Raw genomic sequence first — 22,911 nt, 5'->3', positions numbered from 1 at the left:
CTTCTGAATCAGCTAATACTGTCCACATTCAGGACACAGGATTCGATGAGGGTGAAAGTCTCTCCCTCGGGCAGCCTCCTGCATTTCTCCTCCTTTGTTTTCCAATTCTGAGGTTACCTGTGCTGGGGGTGCAGGATTGTTGTCCTGCTGATTAACATGAACACCTGTTTGTTCCACCTCTGTGCACTGGGGAGGATTGGCTAGTTTCCTCTGCAAGAGTTCAGTGAGCAGAGATACAGCTTGAAAATAGTTATCCATAACTTCAGTATGGCAGCTGAGGCAGCTTGCTGGAGCATCTCCCTGTCCTCATGTGCACATTGTTGAATCAGCTGCATATGATGCCTTTTTGCCCCCATATGCTGAGCATCGTTTTTCTGAGACTGAGCCATCGTTTTGTCTGCTACACCTTAAAGGCCATACATGTCCCTCTATGCCTGGCTCTTCTGAGCTGCACAGGGTCTTCCAGGGTCTTCCGGTGCAATGGGTTTTTTTTTCAGGAGCCGGATTGCTTCAATTGGAAGGTCCAGTTTCTTCTTGTTCAGGAGTGTTAGGCACTGAATGGAGGTAAGAAATAACATCATCATAAAGAATCCTGCCTGTAAACTTCCCAGCAGACACCTTAGCGTACTGAACCATTATTGAAAGTACCAAGGATGTACATGCTAGTGGTTTAGGAAATCATCAATATACAGTTTGCACTGTACACATTGTCCTCTAGGAGAGGGACATTGGAAATAGGAAGTTTGGGTATTTTTCTTTAATGTTTGGAGTTCAGCATACGTGTACTTACAGTATTGTCACTAAACTGTTTAGTGCATGATGCTGATGCAAATAAATTCCACATCATTTTGCTATCTTTTTGTTTCAACTGAATAATGTACTGTAGTACAAAACTGCTTTGGTGGAAACAATCAAGATAATACTTACACTGACATACATTCCTCCACCAATGTTTCCTCAGCATTCCTCTGAGTTTTCCTAGTGGTCATCTGTGCATGATAAAGAACAACAACAGGTGATTAAACAACCTGGGTAATTTTTGAAAACATTTGTTGAATCATAAAGATCCTTTAATGAGTAGCGGTTTACTTTCCAAAAAGTCAACAACAAGACATTATAATTTCAGAGGGTATCGGTGTTGGTCTGCAGTAAAACAGATCTGAGTCCAGGAGCCCCTTAGAGACCAACAAGAGTTTCATGGCGTGGGCTTTCGAGAGTCAAAGCTTACTGCATCAGACACAGTAGAACAGAAGTGGAAATCTGTCCTTTTATCCTAGTCAGAAGGTGAAATTTCTTTGGGCGAAAACGTATGGGAGGTTTTGCCTTGGATTTGCTGCTCTCTAAATGCACATTTTCCCCAGCCAAATTCTCAAAACACAAAAATAAGCCCTCATGCAGAGTTTTGAACATTCAGATGGGGAAAATGTGCATCTAGAGAGCGGCAAACCCAAGGCAAAACCTCCCGTGCATTTTCACCTTTGTGTGAGGACTGCCACTCTTAGGTCAGCAGTGGAATGACCTGGAAGATTAAAATATTCTCCCATTGTTTTTTGAGTGTTGTGGTTTTTAATGTCAGATTTATCCATTTATTCTTCTGCGCTGGGTTTGACCTGTTCCAACAGGACATAAATCCAACATTAAAAACCACAACACTCAAACACCAGTGGGAGAAAATTTTAATCTTCCAGGTCATTTCATTGCTGACCTAGAGTTGCAGTCCTCAAACAAAGACATTTCAAAGGGAAATTTCAGCATGTAAAATTGCTGAATTTAAGTTAATTCACAAGTTTAGAACAATAGACTCCCCCAGGGTTGATTAGGGACATAGGAGTTTTATCTCACTACAGATGTTAATTTTCTGTCCCCAAGCATTTCCCCTTTGCTCTAATCAAACAAATTACAATATACATTTTACCTTTGCATCCTTTACAAGTATTCTTTACGACACCCTTCCAACCTTTTGACTAAAAAGACTCAGATTAAAAAGACTCAGATCTCCATTTCTATTCTACTGTGTCTGAGGAAGGGAGCTTTGACTCTCGAAAGCTTACACCCCGGAAATCTTGTTGATCTCTAGGGTGCTTTTCATTTTGCTATCAAGTCACAGCTGACGTATGGCAACCCTGTAAGGTTTCCAAGGCAAGAGATGTTCAGAGGTGGTTTGCCATTGTCTGCCTCCGCATCATGACCCTGGTATTCCTTGGAGGTCTCCCATCCAAATACTAGCCAGGGGCAACCCTGTTTAGCTTCTGAGATCTGATGAGATCAGGCTAGCCTGGGGCTATCCAGGTGAGGGCTTGGACACAAATCTCAGACAACATAAGGTTCTCTTCCTTGTCCACAAACCCTTTTCCATCCAGATTGCCATACAAAATAAATAAATAAACCTTTGACATGCTGCCTGTCTGGAATCCCATATAGTACTTCATTCCAACATGCCACCCACCAAATAGAGTTTGCAGTGGCAACTCGGAACAATTAAGATTTATTTGTTGGCAATGAACAAAAAATATGCTATGATCCTCTGAGTTTCACTTTAAAGACAAAACAACAACCCTGTAAGACACCCTGTAAGACACGTTGTGCAAGATTTTGTAAAGTACAATATTGTGCAACATTGTGCAAGATTTTGTAAAGTATAATATGCACGATGATCTCCTCTGTAAGACAAGGAATTGTCATCAGCTTCAGAAGTAGAAAACAGGGGTGTACTTCCTTCCCAGTCCACTATTTATCACTCATCCTTTTCACTAAATCCTTCAGTAAGATAGGCAGTAAGAGCACATGCACTCAGCACATGAAGACAAAAATGCTTCATTCCGAATAAGATGCTGCGTGACAACCTCTTTGGCTTCACACTAGCATGCTCTTTCAAAATGCTATGCAACTCCCATGACATGGAGTTGTGTGCAGCTATGTGCTTTTATTCAAGCTGCAAAGTTTTAGTTTTTGTGCAGCATTCCAGGGGAGACTATTTAAAACACAATCAAAATTCCTATAAGAGGGTTGCAATGTTTGCTGGATTCTCTCTTCCCCCTCAAACTGAAAGAAGGCTGAGAGTTTCCTGCTCCCTCCATGCTACCCCCCGTCACAACTCATCTTTCTCATAGATGACTCCATGCATACAATGCTAACCTAACTGCAACCAACGCACAACACTGTACACCTGCCAAATTTCTGTTATGCATGTGGACAGGAATGAGCCTGTGGATATTGTGTATTTGGATTTCCAAAAAGCTTTTGACAAAGTCCCCCCACCAAAGACTGCTAAGCAAACTTCATAGTCACGGGATAAGAGGACAAGTCCTCTTATGGATTGAGAGCTGGCTGAAAAATAGGAAGCAGAGAGTAGGAATCCATGGTCAGTTCTCGCAATGGCGGGATGTGAGCAGTGGGTTGCCCCAGGGATCTGTGTTGGGACCTGTGCTTTTCAACCTGTTCATCAATGATCTGGAGTTGGGGTTAAACAGTGAAGTAGCCATGTTTGCAGATGACACCAAATTATTTAGGGTGGTTAAAACAAAATCGGACTGTGAAGAGCTCCAGAAGGATCTCTGCGTACTGGAAGAATGGGCATTAAAATGGCAAATGAGATTCAATGTGAGCAAGTGTAAAGTGATGCATATTGGGACAAAAAATCCCAACTTCACATATACACTGATGGGATCTATGCTGGCAGCGACAGACCAAGAAAGGGATCTTGGGGTGGTAGTGGATAGCTCAATGAAGATGTCAACCCAGTGTGCGGCTGCTGTAAAAAAGGCAAATTCCATGCTGGCCATAATTAGACGAGGAATAGAGAATAAAACTGCTGATATCATACTGCCCTTGTACAAATCTATGGTGAGACCACACTTGGAATACTGTGTACAGTTCTGGTCACCACACCTAAAAAAGGATATTACAGAGCTTGAGAAGGTGCAGAAAAGAGCAACCAAAATGATTAAGGGACTAGAGCAACTGTCCTATGGGGAGCGGTTAGGGCGCTTAGGGCTGTTTAGCTTGGAAAGAAGGCAGCTGAGGGGAGACATGACAGAGGTCTATAAAATTATGCATGGTTTGGAAAGAGTGGACAGGGAGACGTTTTTCTCCCTCTCCCATAATACTAGAACACGGGGTCATCTGCTAAAGCGGAGAGCGAGAGATTCAAAACAGATAAAAGGAAGTATTTTTTCACACAACGCATAGTTAAATTGTGGAACTCTCTGCCCCAGGATGTGGTGATGGCTGCCAGCTTGGAGGGCTTTAAGATGGGAGTGGACATATTCATGGAGGATAGCGCTATCCATGGTTATTAGTTAGAATGGATACTGGTCATGCTGCATACCTATTCTCTCTAGTATCAGAGGAGCATGCCTATTATTTTGGGTGCTGTGGAGCACAGGCAGGATGGTGCTGCTGCACTTGTCTTGTTTGTGGCTTCCTAAAGGCACCTGGTTGGCCACTGTGTGAACAGACTGCTGGACTTGATGGGCCTTGGTCTGATCCAGCAGGGCCTTTCTTATGTTCTTAAATCTATATATGCTATTGGAAATATATTGGAAATGTATTCTCTGATTTGAATTATATTCTTTGTACTCAATAAAGTATATCTGCACTTATAAACATGCCACACTCAGCATATTAGAGGTGGCTTCTATAGTTACACCAAGCACTTGTATATGTTACATGCCTCAAGTATAAGAGGCCCAGTTTTGCTCCTTAGTTAGAAGCTAATTAAAGAATCCATAGATGGTCTTAGTATGCTTTCATAAGCTGGCTTCCCACTCATAAGGACCAGCTAGGAACCTCCTTAGTTAGCCTTGGCAGGAACCAAGGTCCAAGATAAGGATAGCAATGATTTAGGATCAAACAGAGAAGCACCTGACACTGGTGGGTCTTCTCTGCTCATTAGTGAGCATTAGATCACCACTTTCTCTGCAACGCCTCCGATTCTCTAATAGGGTATGCTAATCCGGGGGTCCCTAGTATTGGGTATTTGGGTCCTTACGTTATGTATTACGTCTCTGTACCACCCATTACCAAAGACTATATTCGTGCTTGCAATCCTTTGATGTGTGTGTGAATTGTCCGGCGCTTTGGGCAATTTTCACCAGGCGTTTTGTGTATTGGGCCAATAAACAAACTGCTTTGAACCTTCAACCTCTTGCTATTTTATTGGCATTGGGTATTGATACAATATTACAGGCATTTCATTTCAACCCACAAAGGAAAAAAGTCACTTACTGGCCAATCCCAGCTCACCATTCATGGGCTACACGGATGGCTAAACGTGAAGTCATTTGCTATAATGACCTTTGCTTAGCAACTACTGTAAAACCAATCACTGCACGCACTGAGCAACCACCGCCCAATGTGCTACTTTTCACCTCTTGTTTCTATGTAACTTTACAACTGCAAACATCTGAATGCTGTTATTATAGCGCCGAATTGCTATATTGGTCTAGTGCAATAGTGCAAAAGTTAGAATGTTTTTAAAAAAGCTGCAAAAGAACATGATGTGGAAAAGGCAGGAAAAAAGAGGTGTGGTTTGAAATGGGCAGAGCACCTCAAGACACGGTCCATTCATTAATGGTTTTAAATGCGTGTGTGTGTTAAGTGCTGCCAAGTTGCTTCCGATTTATGACAACCCTATGATTAATGTCCTCCAAAATGTTCTATCTTTAACAGCCTTGCTCAGGTCTTGCAGACTGAGGACCATGGCTTCCTTTATAGAGTCAATCCATCTCATATTGGGTCTTCGTCTTTTCCTGCTGTACATCTGTCCCCATGTTGCTTTACAAGGAATTGGGCTAGCAACGGATAACAACCAGTTTAGAATAGCAATGTGAAAGGGGCCAGTAACTAATTCCTTAACAAGAAAGATTGTTAAATATTTGTATTTAGTTTGTAGCCCATTATAGTCTTTATGAAAAGTTTTATTTCCCAAGCTTTTTATTTCAGGACAATATAGCTACTATCTTTTATTAGTGCAGTTTTCCCAGCACATATCCTTTTCCTCAACTTACAGGAGATTTAATAATATCTTCAGAGCACTTTTTAATAAGATTCATTAGCAACTAATACATTTTTTCTATGTTATATTATATATTTGACTTAAATATGGTAAAGAATTTCGGTACAAATGTATGCATCCACAAACAAATAAGTAAATATAGAAATAAGGATCCTTACCCAATCCCATCTGAGATATGAAACTGCAGTAGACAACTTGGATAGAACTGAGGACAAAGGTGACATAAGGATCATACGTAGGAACTCTTGGTAGTTGTCTAAGAGCTGTTCTACATGCAGCAAATAACCCCAACAGTGAGACTTCAACAAAACAATGATGACACAGGGCTCATAGACGGCCCTTGAGGATAGAAAACTCACACTCTGGTAATCTTTCACATACATGGACTCACAAATCTAGAAAAACATCCTTCAGACAGAGTCAGGCATTCTTGGATTGTCAGTAACAGGACTTGCAAGTTATTTTGGTCTTATTTTTGTGCTTTGTTTGTATGGTTCATAAATGAAGACCATGTATCTCATCTGTGGAGGGTGGGAAAGTATTTCCTACTTGTGTTTCCTGTTTCAGTGCTTCTTATGCTTATGAGTACCAGTCTCTCCCTCTCACTTAAAGCACCTTGGAGTGGCATTTCCAATTGGAATAATGGAACAAGGGAAGAAGAAGAAAAACTTTTCCTAGCCCTGTGGCTCAAAACTACATCCTGCACTAGGGTTGTCAAACTCCAAGTGGTGTAGGGCTGCCAACCTCCAGGTACTAGCTAGAGATCTGTTATTACAACTGATCTCCAGCCAATAGAGATCAGTTCACCTGGAGAAAATTGCTGCTTTGGCTATTGGACTCTATGGCATTGAAGTCCTTCCCATCCCCAAACCCCACCCTCCTCAGGCTCCACCCCAAAAACCTCCCGCCAGTGGCAAAGAGGGACCTGGCAACCTAAAGTGGTGGTTGGAGATCCCCCGCTAGTACAACTGATCTCCAGGTGACAGAGATCAGTTCATCTAGAGCAGTGGTTCCCAACCTTTTTTTGACCAGGGACCACTAGGACTTTTTTGTTCGGTGCAGGGACCCCAAGGTTCAAAATAAAAATTCCGGGAATTTGAAAATAAACTTTAATCATAACTGTTAGTTAAACATTAAACTTAGAATTATATTTGAATATATATATTTTATAATAGAGAACTTTTAATTGAAAATATTAATTTATTATGGGTTTATAACTTTGTTTCGCGGACCTTAATTTAGTTCTCGCAGATCCCTGGGGGTCCATGGACCCCTGGTTGGGAACCAGTGATCTAGAGAAAATGGCCGCTTTGGAGGGTGAAATCCCTCCCCAAACTTTGTCCTCAGGTTTCACCCCCAAAATCTCCAGGTATTTCCCAACCCAGAGCTGGCAACCCTACCCCGCACTCCCCTGCCCCTGGCTGCTATTTGAGAACAAATCATACACTGACAGCCCATTCCTGAAAAGCTGGTGTGCGGAGCCGGCGGGGAAGAGGCGCCACTGCGCCTCTTCCCCGCCGGCTCCGCACACCAACTTTTCAGGAATGGGCTGTCAGTGTATGATTTGTTCTCAAATAGCAGCCAAAAGCAGGCGCAGCACCGCTATTCCCAGCGCCGGCATATCCAGCTGAGCCAGGATAGGAAGCCGCCTAACCGGCGGCTATTCCCCCCAGCCCACCCCCAGAACGCCCCCCCGTGCCGGCGCGGCCTCTCTACGCCGTGGTTGGGCCTGACCTCGCCGCCTCCTATGGACTTTCAGCCCATTTTCCAGGAATGGGCTTACAATTGAGTTCCAATCACAGAACTCTAAAGTCATGTGTGGTTTGGCCTTATATTCTAGTACTAGTTGGGCCAACCGAGATGAGAGACTTTGGGCGAAAACGCATGGTCGCTTTATCCTCCTTTAATCCCTGTTTCAGCCAGGATTCAGCCAGGATCGAACACATGCGTTTCGCCTAATGTGGGTTCGATCCTGGCTAAAACAGCGATTAAAGGAGGATAAAGCGACCATGCGTTTTGGCCCTGAGAGTCCTGTGTATGGAGCTCCCTGCAGCCTTTCCTTTTAAATGGACAGCTTGTGAGGCCCTAATTTGCATCAGTTCCATGTAGGGTTGCCAGGTCCCTCTTCGCCATCGGTGGGAGGTTTTGGGGGCAGAGCTTGAGGAGGACGGAGTTTGGGGAGGGGAGGGACTTCAGTGCCATAGAGTCCAATAAGTGGCCATTTTCTCCAGGTGAACTGATCTCTATCGGCTGGAGATTAGTTGTAATAGCGGGAGATCTCCAGCTACTACCTGGAGCTTGGCAACCCTATTCCATGGTGTACAATACAGATCAGTGCCTTCTACATTGGCTATTTAAAATGGTGGGGGGGGCACTGGGAGCTCCATACATGGAACACCTAGAATGTGGTCTGGTGCATATAAAACTACAGTTTTTAGATTATTACATGGTTTCATGCGAAATTATTCTGAAGCTGGAATAGAAACATCTATTGGCAACATACGACTAAAACATTCCCTACTATAAAATGTCTAGTGTGTACTATAAAAAACTGGGATTACTAATTTTCTTGCCCTTTTTCAACACTTCTGAGAATGGCTCTTAATGCTGCACAGAGCATTCTTTATCAATCTTGGCCTGCTCTTGAATGAACCTTCAGACATCCAAGATATGAAGGGAGGCTGCATCCGCTACTCACTCCCCAAGGACCGTGGGAGGTATGAAAAGACTCCACTGCCAGGAGCGGTGGGAACGGACAGCGTTGTGTTCTTAATGCCAGGCATCGAAATAAGGAAGCAGCACGGTTTCCAACAGGAGCACAGGTTCATAAGTCCAGTTCTTTCCCTTTCTGGAGCTACGGTGACTACAACTTCCCTTTTCCCTGCTCCTGCCCACACCAAGTCCTGGAGTAGACTAGGGCAGTCTGAAACATTGGCCCAGACTAGAGGAACAGTGTTGTCAAACATAGCAGACAGTAGGGCTGTCAAAAAAAAAAAAATTCGGTACAGTTCGGATTCGGCCGAATTTGACCCTTGTGGGGTCGGTACGTGCCGAAGTCTGAACTCCCCCGCTTCGGATCCCCGGTAATTCGGGGGGATCCGGAGTTCGGGGGGAAATTCGGCCAAAGCGCGCCTTCAGGGATTCCCTGAAGGCGCGCGGGGGCCCTTTAAACTCATCTGAGCCTCCCAGCTGGGAGGCGCAGATCAGTTTAAAGGGCAGCCCGCCCCCCTTCAGCGGGCTCCGCTGGAGAGGCGCGGCTGTCATTGAAACTCATCTGCGCCTCCCGCCCGGGAGGCGCAGATGAGTTTCAATGACAGCCCGCCTCCCTTCTGCGGGCTACCCTGAAGGGGGGGGGCTGTCATTGAAACTCATCTGCGCCTCCCGCCCGGGAGGCGCAGATGAGTTTCAATGACAGCCCGCCCCCCTTCAGCGGGCTACCCTGAAGGGGGGGGGCTGTCATTGAAACTCATCTGCGCCTCCCGCCCGGGAGGCGCAGATGAGTTTCAATGACAGCCCGCCCCCCTTCTGCGGGCTACCCTGAAGGGGGGGGCTGTCATTGAAACTCATCTGCGCCTCCCGCCCGGGAGGCGCAGATGAGTTTCAATGACAGCCCGCCCCCCTTCTGCGGGCTACCCTGAAGGGGGGGGGCTGTCATTGAAACTCATCTGCGCCTCCCGCCCGGGAGGCGCAGATGAGTTTCAATGACAGCCCGCCCCCCTTCAGGGGAGCCCGCTGAAGGGGGGCGGGCTGCCCTTTAAACTGATCTGAGCCTCCCAGCTGGGAGGCGCAGATCAGTTTAAAGGGCAGCCCGCGCCTTTCAGCGGGCTGCCCTGAAGGGGGGGCCGAATTGGCCGAATTTATTCGCGAACTCCCGAACTCGCTGAATTCGGCCCCCCCGGTTGCCCGCCAGATTTGAGTTCGGATCCGTCCGAACTGAAAATCACCGAATCAGGGGAAATTCGGTTGATTTTCAGTTCGGACCGAACCGAATTGACAGCCCTAGCAGACAGCAATTGCCAATGTTTATTTTTAGCACAGGTAAGAAAGAACCTCATCTAAGAGTGTATATACCAAGGAGGCTGTGTGTGCTGTTGTCCCTAAAAAAATGCTTCACATATGGAGTAAGGAAATGGTTGCGGAGCCTGCAATAATAGGAAATGTTGCTGAAATTTGGTCACGTCAGGCATCTGATAGTAGGCAGAAAGTTTAGAAACCATTACAATTTAAAATGTCAGGCTAGGAAGTCTTTCAGTGTTTTTACTTTTTAGCAACTTAAGGCTCTGCATAGGCTAGTCTTGACTGGATGTTTTTAAAATATTTCTGTCTCACCTCAAAAGCTCTTAATTACTAAGAATGCAGTTTAGACTCACATAAAGCCATACGTACAAAGTGCGAGCAGGATTAGAAAAAAGAGACAGTTTTAGAGTGACAGTTGTGGGCTCCGTTTCAAGCTCTGTACCAAAAACGTCGCAGACAGAATATAACGTGCCAGGCAGCCAAAATAAAAGCTGTAAATTTGTCAGTCCAGAATCTGGAGATTGCATAAAAATCACTCTAGCTTCTGAAGCGGAAAATAACAAAAGTGCATCCGGATCCTTTTTAGGTGGAAATTGTCCACTCTTCTTCTGTCAGCCGTGTGTGCTAATGCTACCCATCTATTGCAGGTGTTCTCATTGACGGCAAATATATACTCTGTGAAAACGATCACTGCAGGATTTGTGTTTGAGAGATCAGTGCGTTATTTTCCACCAGTCACTTTACCCATGACAACTTCCATGGTAAAATGGCTATATTTGATTTTTGATGGTTGTAGCTAAAGCATCCAGCTGCACTGACAAATGAGGACGGGTGTAGCCATGTTTGTCTGGTACAGAAAAAACAAACAAACAAGAGGAATCTTGTGGCACCTTGAAGACTATCTGGTTTGTTGAAGCACAGGCTTTTAGGGACCAGAACACACAAGGTATGTCCACAGCTGGCTGATATGCAAGCGCAGCAAAACCAAATGGAAGTCTTGTGGCTGCTTAAATACCAAGAGAGCACCAGAATAAATCTTTTAGTTTTTAAAGTGCCGCAAGACTCTTGTGTGTTAATTGTGTTCATCTTACTTTGCCAATTCGGAAGTAGGGAGCGGTCCACACTTGCATGGATTGGAGCATTCTCCTTTCGCTGGGTCTTGCTTTTATCTGCACTCTATTATAACATGCCCGCGGTGACAAAGAATGCTGGGCTTTTGGGTCTCGCTTTGCAATGCTCACCCCCTTTTCCTTTTGTTTGCACCCTTGTATATACGCCTCTGTCAACTGAGTCTCACCTTTCATGTTTATGACAAGCACTTTCAAAGCTCTTTCTGTCTCTCTGTATTGCTGATATTTCTCCTTTTTTTCCTTTTGTATCCCCTTTTTCCTTTTTGTATCCCCCCTATGTAAAAAAAAAATAAAGCTTTCAAAGTTCCTTCACACTTCCCTTCTAATTCTCTTCTTTCCTACTACCATCTTCCTGTTGTCATCCAGAACTGGTACAATGTCATTTTCAACTAGTGTCTCCCCCTCATGCCATGAACAATAATTTCCTCTTAGCCTTGCTTTTTTAATATTTCCTGTCAATTCTACATCAAGTATTATACTGGCCTTAGATTAAGCTGACATTGCCCTTATATTCTGCCACCTTATTATAAGAACTACAAACTTCACATTCCTCAAACATTATGTGAGCTATTTGTCGAAGTCCTAGGGATATGAAAATTGCTACTCAACATTTTGGTGATTTTTTTTTATTGAGGGTGCTTTATAAAGTATTAGGTGCTTTATAAAGTAGATGATACATACATCTTTCTCTGAACCAATTTTAGTTTTTCCTGAAGGTGGCAAGCTTGAAACTTCTAGATATTTCAAGAACCACTACATGTTTAGGTTTGACTACTGGTCTTTTCTGAGACAAGGTTGATGTGTGAGACTCTCTTAAAATAAGTTACCCCTTTGCTTCATATAATAATATGGAGAGTTAAGACCTGCTTCACGCTACTGTGTTTTTGTTTCTTTTACTTGATAACAGCAAGTATATAATTAACTTGATTTTTCTCTGGCAAACTGCTTCCAGTAGAAATGTTCAGCCATTAATGTTGGGCTTCAATCCAGTGCACAGTTAAACCGTTTAGTGTGGAGTCCTGACTGCAGGATTATAGCCCAGAAGAAAAGGACTACAGCATTTTGTTAGGATCTCGCTATCTAAGACCCAACACATTTGTTAATCATTTCTCCATCACTGGTTCCTTTAGTCAGCAGATCTTTCCTAATATCTGGGGAAATTGGCTATGATTGATCAAGTTAACCATTTTACTAAAGTCACAACAATTATTTAATTTATAATGTATATATAGCCACTTTACTGAATGATATACTTTACAATCCTTGTCATCTGCTTTCCACCAAGGGAGTATGAACTGATATTTTTAAATGGGAGTTGATCACTTTCACAACCACTTAGCAGCCAAGCCTGGTTCATTGCAATATAAGCGGCATTTAATTTCCTAGTTACTTCTCTAATGCGTTCTCTTCTTTTATTCTGCAGCATTCTCAACATGCCTGTTTACATGGAGAGGGAAAATCAAACTGGCATGGCACAGTTCTACTTCCATCCCTTCACATCCCTCCCAGAGATGAGGTTGCTGATTTTCTGGGCTTTTCTGATTCTGTACCTGCTTAGCATCTTTGGAAATGCCGCTATTGTGATAATTGTCTACATTGCACACTCCCTTCATACCCCAATGTATTTTTTCTTGGCTAACCTGGCAGTTTTGGAGATTGCCTATTCCTGTGCCATTGCCCCACTAACTCTGGCTAACCTTGCAAGAAAAGTCTCCATATCCTTGGCTGGATGTGGTACCCAGCTGTTCTTCTTTACCTTTCTGGGAGGAGCTGACTGCGTCCTGCTGGCTATCATGGCCATCTTGCGAATCCGCTCAGCTGCAGGCCGGAAACGAGCCTTTTCCACTTGTTCTTCACACTTAATGGTTGTCCTTTTACAGTATGGCTGTAGCAGTTTAATATACCTACGCCCCAGCTCTAGCTACTCACTGGAAGAAGGTCGTGTGATTTCAGTGTTCTACACTTTTATCACTCCTGTATTGAACCCCCTGATCTATAGCATGAGGAACAAGGAGTTAAAAGATGCATTGAACAGAGCCTTGACCAGAAAAGTGGTATCCCAGAGAAAATGACAGCATTAGACCAATGATTAGGAAATGTCACATCAGCTGTAGTAACAACCTGGTGGGATTGTAGAGCATGGATGGATGCATAGGCTGTCTGTCAACTGTACAGATCTGAATGTTCTAACTAGAATGCAATGCTCTTTGCCTGCAGCAAGTTGAAGGCAATAAAACAAGTCCCTGGCTGCAAGCAACTTGAACATCTTATTGATGGATAGAATTTATGTGTATATCTGACACATAAATCAGTACTTCCTATGAAAAGTCAGTTTCCTGAGCGCATTATGAGGCATGCAGAGAAAAGTCATTGCTGTTGTGCATATGGCCATGAATATACGGGAACAATTGCTTGACTTTGCCAAAAAGATCATGGAGGGTGTTGCTGCATACCAGAAGTAGAGCTAGCCTAGCCTCTCAACTAAACATGCCAAAAAGGGAATGTAGAGACCCAGAATAGAATAGCCTTGGAGAAGGGAGAGAGAAAAAGGAATAATACAATAATATGACCTTTCGTAGATTAGAACTAATCTAACCCATATTAATAGATGTTATGTGTTGAGGCCCAGGTACAGAAGCATCTGAGAATCTAAAGAATGTCCATATTCACAGATGCAAAGATTTAGATCAAAGATGGGGCACGTTGGCTGATGGCAAACAGATATTCATATGCATTATGAAAGCAGAGCTGAGTCTGCACAGCAGAAGTCTATAGTTTGGCTGCTTGAGGAATAAGTTCACACTCAGGCTTATAACTTTAGAAAAGAAATGGAAGTTCTTTATTGTAGGTGAACTCCATTCTGGACAGGAAAGACAGAGTAAAGGCTTCTAACTAACTAACTAAGCTAAGATGGAGAGAGATTGTAGAGCACATGTCCAGGCCTCATGGTGGACAAAAGGGAGAGAAAAGGAAGGAACTGGAAGGAAGAGGAAAACCCCTAAGAGTAGCATTCTGGGTAACAAAGGGATAGCAGTGGGAGGAAAAAAAGGTCCTATTTACCCCTATACTAACTAACTCTACTGCCCTCCCTAGTTGATCCAAGGCCTGTGCTAGCATTAAGCGACATTACACAGTCCATTCCTTCCAACACATTAGAATCCTGTAATCACTATTTTTAAATAGACTTTGTTATACTAAAATGTAGTAAGAATAAACTAACAGTGTCGATATTCTTAAGTTGATATTCTTAAGATATTCAAAAAGGGCAAGAGTCCAGTAGCACCTTAAAGACTAACAAAAATATTTTCTGGTAGGGTATGAGCTCCTACCCTACCAGAAAATATTTTTGTTAGTCTTTAAGGTGCTACTGGACTCTTGCCCTTTTTGACTACTGCAAACAGACTAACACGGCTACCCACTGTGAATTAAGATATTCAAGTATAGATAACTTTGCATGGTATTGGAAGTTATAAGATAATTAGTTAGCCAAGAATGTGTTCCTTTATCAAGTGGGACTGGACTCAGAGAGGGGAAATCAGCTTGTTACAGGGACTCCAGCCAGATAAACAAGGGCTCTTTTGATGATGTATATGGAGGTTTTATTCCTGCATAATATTCCCAAGAGAAAGAGTAACGGAGACCAACTGATGGAAACTAAATGAAATATTTATTTACTAGCACTCAGACACACAACTAGAGGCAGACCAATTTTTTTGGCTGTTAAGTCACAGCTGACTTATGGCAACGCCTGGTGGGATTTTCAAGGCAAGAGATGTTCAGAGGTGGTTTGCCATTGCTTGCCTCCACATCACAACCCTTGTATTCCTCAGAGGTCACCCATCCAAATACTTGCCGGGGTCGAGGCTGAGAGTGTGGGACTGGCCCAAGGTCACCCAGCAAGTTTCCATGGCAGAGTGGGGATTCAAACCTGGGTTTCCCAGATCCTAGTCTGACAATTGTAACCAGTACACCACTCTGGCCTGACCAAAGTCATCTAGAACATTGTCCAAGAAAGTAGTAGAATAATGTTATATGGGTAAAAAAGAGGTAAAGGATGACTAGAAATCAAACTGCAGATGGCTGAGTAAGACTGGCAGAAGACCAATAAAATTAATATCTTTATTAACTAATGTTGATTGAAATGATTGAGTGATGGAGATTACTGAGTGTGCATGTGTGCATGCATGTGCACACACACTGAAAATCAGTGGTTGGTTTGCTTCAGGCTAGAATGTAACAGCCTTTTATTGTAAAACTGTAGAGAATTTAAAACTAATACAAAGGGGATCACTGATGCCATTGATAATTGTTTTGATATATAAAACAGCATATGATAATGGAAAATTCCCAGCAATTTTTGGGAAATGAAATGCAAATGAATGCTTACAATTTACATTAATAAGGAGCAAAAAGTTATAGAAAAGGTATACTTTTTCTAAATTAAATGCTACTGAAGTAAGTCTTTATGTGGTGTGATCTTTATGTTAAAACTATTGATAATGGTGATGATGTAATGAATATAGTGCTTCTTTGTTCGAACAGTGCATTGGATCCCAAGATGTCCTTCCATGGATGGAATAATCTTCTATTCATTGAAGGAGCTTTCCACTGATGGTACATGACAGGAATCTTCCACTATCAGAAATGAAAGACACCTTCCACAAATAGAAGATTCCTGTGTCAGTGGAAGGATACCTTTGTATCCAGCCCATTATTTGTATTTGAACATTTGGTTTTTACAGAATAAGCATCAATTAATTAAGAAATCACAAAGCAATATTTATATTTACAAGAATAAAAAAGAATATAGCACTGAATGGTGTTAGGTATTTCTATTGTTTCCATTTTATTTGGACTTTCTTCACAAATTAAAAAAATGTTTTTGTTTGTCTCTCTGATTCCTTGCTGTAACTCAAAGATGCAGAATGATTATTTGTATTATTCTAAAATCAAAATTCTCCTCCTTGCCAAGGCTTCATGATGCTTGAGGGAGGTGTGCCACTTCCTGTCCCCCAGCTGCAGGGTCTATGGGTAGAGGATAATGACACCACTCAAGGGCTTCCTGTCCCAGGTCCATGAAGGCACCAAGGCACCAGGCCTGGTCTGAGGGTTAACCCTTCACCATCCAAATGATGCTACAGGGTGCTCATCTAAGTTGTACTGTGTGTACCATTCAAGCAACTTGACCTGCACTGCTACAGCCACAAGTGGGGACCAGCTTGCCGCTTGGTCAACCCCTACCCCACCAGCCCCCAATAGAGGCCATGCCGCAGTTCCCCATGAAAGCATCATGGTCTACATCCATGAAAGACTCTGCCAGCCAAATCAGCAAGGGGGCCATATCAGACCCAAATCCATCATGGTTCACTGTCCATGTCTCTGGTAAGTGCAACTGCCATGATCTCTGCTTTGTGCATCCCTGATCTTACAGGCGAGGCCATCCTGGCTCTGAGCACTGAGCTGTCATGTAGGTTTGGGTCATGCTCCTCCTTGCCAAACCTTCTTCAGTGCTTGAGGGAGGTGTGCCATGAGGTCTGTGGGTCAAGGATAGTGGCACCCCTCAAGGGGTTCCTGTCTCAGGTCCATGAAGGCACCAGAGTCCTATATAGCCTGAGCCAACTGCTGCCAGAACCAATAGCATAACCATGAACTATGGTTGTTCTCTATCTAGGTTGCCTTCTTCCGGCTGAAAAATGCCTGGAGATTTGAGTGTGGTGCCTGGGAGACCATTGCAGAAAGCGGGTCACAGTGAACTGGGAACAACCAAAGCAATTTCCAGCATGCACCTGATTGTCTAGCACCCTCCTGCAATGAGATAGCAATTCAAAAGCAGTCACTGGCAGAACGTCTGACAGGTGTCAATCAACTGGTGCCCAACTCCAAAATGCCCCTCAAGCCTGCTTCTTTCTCCCCACTCTGCTGCAAGAAGAAATAAAGTTAATATCTGAGAAATTCATGATGGGAAGGAAATCTCTGGGTCCTCTTCTTGCTTGACACTCATAGATAGAAGACCCTACAAGACTCAAGAAAACAAGAAAGTTTCAAAATTCTATTCCTAATTCTTTGTTGCAGGCTTCCCCCCCACCACACACACACACCAAAGTGTTAAGCTATTCCTTTGGAGTAGGCCAGGATGGTGGCTTTTCTTCCAGCAGAAGGGCTGTCTCGTGCCTCCCACCCGCACCAGCTGTTCCATCCTGGTCAGCTTGAGGTGCAGGCTTATAACCTAGCTCCAGTTGTCAGGTATCATAGCTGGAATCTACTTAATCTGCACATGGCTCCTTTGTCTTATCATTCTTGCTGTCCTGCATCTGTCTCCCTTGCCGATGATCAAAAAGAGGAGGGGGTGGGACTCAAGCCTGCTCTTATATAGGCTTCATCTCCTTCCCCCAAATCCATCACAAAGAAAGCAGCATCTTGCCATTTGGCTCCTCCCTCTGGCACTGTGGCAAATTGCACTCCTTCTCCAGTCTGAGTTGTGGATTCAGGAGCTGCCTGTGTTGCATACAGTTTTATGAACATTGGCTGTAAGATTACCATAACAGGACTCAAACTATTGTCCTAGGAACCCTCTTACCTACATGGAAGCCTACTGACCACTGGGCTATCGAGATTTGTAGTACGAGAGGCACGGTGGTCTGTTCTTGGTTGGCATTCCATCTATGCGGCATAGTCCATGAGTCCATCTATGGGGCATAATCCATGAGTTAGGCTTCCCATTTACCCATTTATATGGGAACCGGGCTGCCCACCGCCCCTCAGCTGATCAACTTGCGAAAGCAGGCTAGCTGAAGGGGAGGAGCAATCCGCACATGTACAGCATGATGACGTCACTTTCGGGTTTATTCCAAAAGCGCCGGCATCACGACGGATGGGGACACTCTAACATTCTCCCACCCAAAAATTGGGCTGTGGAACACAGGCAGGATGCTGCTGCAGTCGTCTTGTTTGTGGGCTTCCTAGAGGCACCTGGTTGGCCACTGTGTGAACAGACTGCTGGACTTGATGGGCCTTGGTCTGATCCAGCCTGGCTTTGCTTATGTTCTTGTGACAGCTCTAGAGCATCCCATGTGATGCCGGTGTTTCTGGAGTAAACCCGGAAGAGACATCATCGCGCCGTGCACACAGATTGCCACCCCCAGCTCTACTTCCATGAAGTTCCCACTGGAGGCAAGGGGGCACCTGGCAACCCTATCCATTAGTATGATTGGTAGGCAGTTACAACTTTGCTAGGGATGTTGTGGGAGTGGCTCATATTCCAGCTATAGGAGTCAGTGTGGTGTAATGATTAAGAGTGGCAGACTAGTTTCTGGGAGACCTGGATTTGAGTGCCATGGAGGCTTGGTAGGTGACCTTGGGCCAGTCATACTCTCTCTCACAGAGATGTTGTGAGGATAAAATGGAGGTGAGGAGAATGATGTAAGCCACTTTGGGATCCCATTTGGGAAGAAAGATGGGGTACAAATGAAATGAATAAATAAATGAATAAATATTTTTCCTGCTTTTGAATTGGGAAAGGGGAGCATAGGTTCTGATGTAGTGATGACCAATTTGAAAGAACAAAAATTTGACCAGCCTGGGTGGATCTGGAAAGACTATAATGTTGGGTAATTTTAAAAATATAAACCTGAGGATAACTTGATAGCGACCAAGACTTACCTAATAAATTCTCCTTCATTTCTAAAATTATACCTTGTTTTTCCTGTCTCTGCATTTCTATGCCGGAAGACATACTTGTTGAAGAAGATATACTTGTTGACAAATTGGGAAAATGTGATTTAGGTCTTATTACTGTTAGGTGGATCTGTATAACTGGTTGACAGATCGCACCCAAAGAGTGCTTGTTAATTGTTCCTCATCCACTTGGAGAGAAGTGACTAGTTGAGTGCCTCAAGGATCTGTCCTGGGCCCTGTGTTGTTCAACATCTTTATAAATGATTTGGGTGAAGGAATAGAGGGGATGCTTATTAAATTTGCAGAGGGAGGGGTAGCAAATATGGTAGAAGATGGTTCTTGTAGGTTATCCGGGCTGTGTAACCGTGGTCTTGGAATTTTCTTTCCTGACGTTTCGCCAGCAACTGTGGCAGGCATCTTCAGAGTAGTAACACTGAAGGACACTGTCCTTCAGTGTTACTACTCTGAAGATGCCTGCCACAGTTGCTGGCGAAACGTCAGGAAAGAAAATTCCAAGACCACGGTTACACAGCCCGGATAACCTACAAGAACCAATGAACTCTGACCGTGAAAGCCTTCGACAATATTATGGTAGAAGATGGATTGGGAGGGGTAGCAAATATGGTAGAAGACAGAGCCAGGATATAGGATAATCTTGACAGGCTGGAGAATTGGGCTAAAACTAATAAAACTAATAAAATGCACTTCAACAAAGATAAATGTAAAGTTCTGCATTTAGGTAGGAAAAATCAAATGCATAATTATAGGATGGGGGAGGCTTGTCTGAGCAGTAGTGTGTGTGAAAAGGATCTTGGGGTCTTAGTAACCGAACACTGAACATGAGTCAGCGGTGTGATTTGGTAGCTAAAAAGACAAATGCGGTCTTGGGCTGCATCAACAGAAGTATAGTGTCCAGATCACGTGAAGTGATAGTATCACTTTACTCTGCTCTGGTTAGACCTCACCTGGAGTACTGTGTTCAGTTTTGGGCACCACAATTTAAGAAAGATGTAGACAAGCTGGAACATGTCCAGAGGAGGGCAACAAAGATGGTGAGGGGTCTGGAGACCAAGTCCTATGAGGAAAGGTTGAAGGAGCTGTGTATGTTTAGGATGGGGGAGACTTGTCTGAGCAGTAGTGTGTGTGAAAAGGATCTTAGGTTCTTAGTAGACCAAACACTGAACATGAGTCAGCAGTGTGATGCGGTAGCTAAAAAATGCAGTCTTGGGCTGCATCAACAAAAGTATAGTGTCCAGATCACGCAAAGTGATGGTATCCCTTTACTCTTCTCCGGTTAGACCTCACCTAGAGTACTGTGTTCAGTTTTGGGCACCACAATTTAAGAAAGATGTAGAAAATGGTGCCGAGTTGTTTTCTGTTGCCCCAGAAGGTCGGACCAGAGCCAGCAGGTTGAAATTAAATCAAAAGAGTTTCCGTCTAGACATTAGGAAGAATTTTCTAACAGTTAGAGCAGTTCCTCAGTGGAAGAGGCTTCCTCGGGAGGTGGTAAGCTCTCCTTCCCTGGAGGTTTTTAAGAAGAGGTTAGATGGCCATCTGTCAGCGATGCTGATTCTATGACCTTAAGCATATGATGAGAGGGAGGGTATCTTGGCCATCTTCTGGGCATGGAGTAGGGGTCACTGGGCGTGTGGGGTGGGAGGTAGTTGTGAATTTCCTGCATTGTGCAGGGGGTTGGACTAGATGACCCTGGTGGTCCCTTCCAACTCTATGATTCTATGAATATCTGTTCAGTTTTGATGATGGCCATGAAGAGTCTTTCTTCTCTGTCTACTCAATGTGTATAAGCAACTAATATTTTTCAATACCTTTCTGACTGAGGCATTGGGATTAGTTCATTCCCTAAGGACCTTGCAAGATATGTAAATACTTCAGTGCCAGAGCTTTTAAGAGCTGTGGCAAGAGACTGCTGACATTATTTTTGACAACAGTTAAGAAGGATTTATAGAACAAGCATGGTGTAGTGGTTAAGGTGTTGGTCTAGGATTTGGGAAACCCAAGTTCAAACCCCCACTCTGCCATGGAAACTTGCTGGGTGACCTTGGGCCAGTCACACACTCTCAGCCTTGACACCGGCAAGTATTCAGACGGGACACCTCCAAGGAATACCAGGGGCGTGATGCAGAGGCAGGCAATGGCAAACCACCTCTGAATGTCTTTTGCCTAGAAAACCTATGGGGTCGCCATAAGTCAGATGTTATTTGACAACAAAAAAAGAAGGATTACTTCAGCTCTATTTAGGTAAAATCCTCTACAACTGGCCCAAACAAATAATGTTGGTTGTGTGGTAGATGTTTGAACATGGATCAGAATGTTGATGTTTGTGTTGCAAGAACTTTAACAGTGTATCTGCCATTGTTGGTGAATTTGCTATAACTGAGAATAAAATCGACACATTTGAAAAATATTCAGGATGAATGCCTTTGCTGGGTTGATGATGGTTGGGTAGGAAGTGGTATTATATAGGGATGAGGAACAGGAGAAGCAATTTTATGTTTCTACATAAATTCTCAGGTGCCCATCATAGGACTGAATATTTGTGTAACGAGAGGCATAAACATAAATGTAATTAATTTTTGTTACCTGATTGCCGAATCATGAATATTTGTAGAATGTAAATAAAGGTAACAGAATCACAGAATCTTCAAGCAGCGGCTGGATAAACACTTGTCAGGGATGCTCTAGGCTGATCCTGCATTGAGCAGGGTGGTGTGTGTGTGTGTGTGTGTGTGTGTGTGTGTGTGTGTGTGTGTGTTGGACTAGATGGCCTGTATGGCCCCCTGTAATAATAATGTTAATGCAATTGTTTGTATTACTTTCATTGTTTCCAACTGCAGAAAGGGACAACACTGAAATTATGGATAATGGCCTATCATCCTGAGTTTTCTATGTCATTATAAGGAACAACAAGCTGGCTCTGCTTCCCTTTAAACTATTAAGTAAGTGTATGGTGACAGTGTGGTAAGTTCTATCCATTTCCATCTTATTATTCTTACAATGACTTAATATAACAACAATGGGCACAATCCAATAAAAGTTAGTCTCAATGAAATCCCATTGAAAACAATGGAATGGAACTGCTTGAAATTATAGGATTGAAATGGATAGGATGCTGACAGGTGACAAAACCTTCTTTTCATAAATACTGGCAACCCTTCATTGATGGTATGCATCAAAAATATCAAGTATTAATTTTTATAACTGGTCTGCATTTTTATAAGCAAATGGGAATGTTTAGTTATATAAAAAGCATTATAGATTGTGCATGTATGTACATCTATATGTATATACATAAAGTATGTGGATTTAAGTTTTATAAATATAAGTCCACTGTAGAAATTCTGTGTCTTCAATGTTTGCATTTTTAAGTTTAATAAGAATGAAAAAGAAAGAAAACACATTGTTGCAATCTTTAACTCAGTCTAATTGATAATAACATTAATGTACTGTGCTAGTGTAATGACTATTTAACATTTATAATATCAGTGGGGATGACTATTGAACATTCAACATATCAGTGGGGAACTAGATGCTGTTCAGACTAACCTTACAAATTGAGCCCAAACACAGTTATGTAGAAGATGCACTGATTTTAATGGAGCTTTCCTTCCAAGCAAATCTGGTCTAAAAAATGTGAACTGGACAAAGCTGTAGGAAGAAAATAGGGTTCAGTAAAGGGATTAGTAAGGATACTGTTAGAAAAAAATTAAACTTGTACCAGAAAGACAGAAAGATAGGGAAAGTGATGACAGAGTGGTCCAGGAAAGGTTCAGCACAAGAAACCGCTGTAGAAACGATTCACTGACATTTATGCTTTGTCTGAGAAGCATGAACTGAAAAGTCTGGGTTATGGTTGTGCAGTGCAATTTAATGTTCATTAGAAAGAGAAATACTGGCTTAGAAGAGCAAGATTTTCATTTGTACAAAGGGTGAATTCTGCCTTCTGGTAGCAACTTGGTTCATTTTAAAAATGAAACATCTTGGGAGTAGCATTGGCTTCTCTATAATTGGTCTTCTCTTCTTTTATCCTGTGCCAGATCATATATTCCAGTTTAC

The 22,911-nt window shown here is 43.1% G+C and overlaps 1 protein-coding gene across 1 annotated transcript in view; it reads left to right on the top strand.

The window, feature by feature from the left end:
* LOC130479614 (olfactory receptor 10V1-like) overlaps positions 1 to 13,235 on the top strand; it is a 31,373-nt gene extending 18,138 nt beyond the window's left edge. Inside the window, exons 2-3 of the mRNA XM_056852009.1 lie at positions 8,632 to 8,838; positions 12,587 to 13,235. Of these exons, the coding sequence (XP_056707987.1) occupies positions 8,632 to 8,838; positions 12,587 to 13,235 (856 nt within the window). The remainder of the gene's footprint in view (positions 1 to 8,631; positions 8,839 to 12,586) is intronic.
* Positions 13,236 to 22,911: the final 9,676 nt, after the last annotated feature.

Source organism: Euleptes europaea, chromosome 6 (genome assembly GCF_029931775.1).
Source record: "Euleptes europaea isolate rEulEur1 chromosome 6, rEulEur1.hap1, whole genome shotgun sequence".
NCBI lineage: Eukaryota > Metazoa > Chordata > Lepidosauria > Squamata > Sphaerodactylidae > Euleptes > Euleptes europaea.
This window is presented reverse-complemented; position numbering and strand designations above follow the sequence as displayed.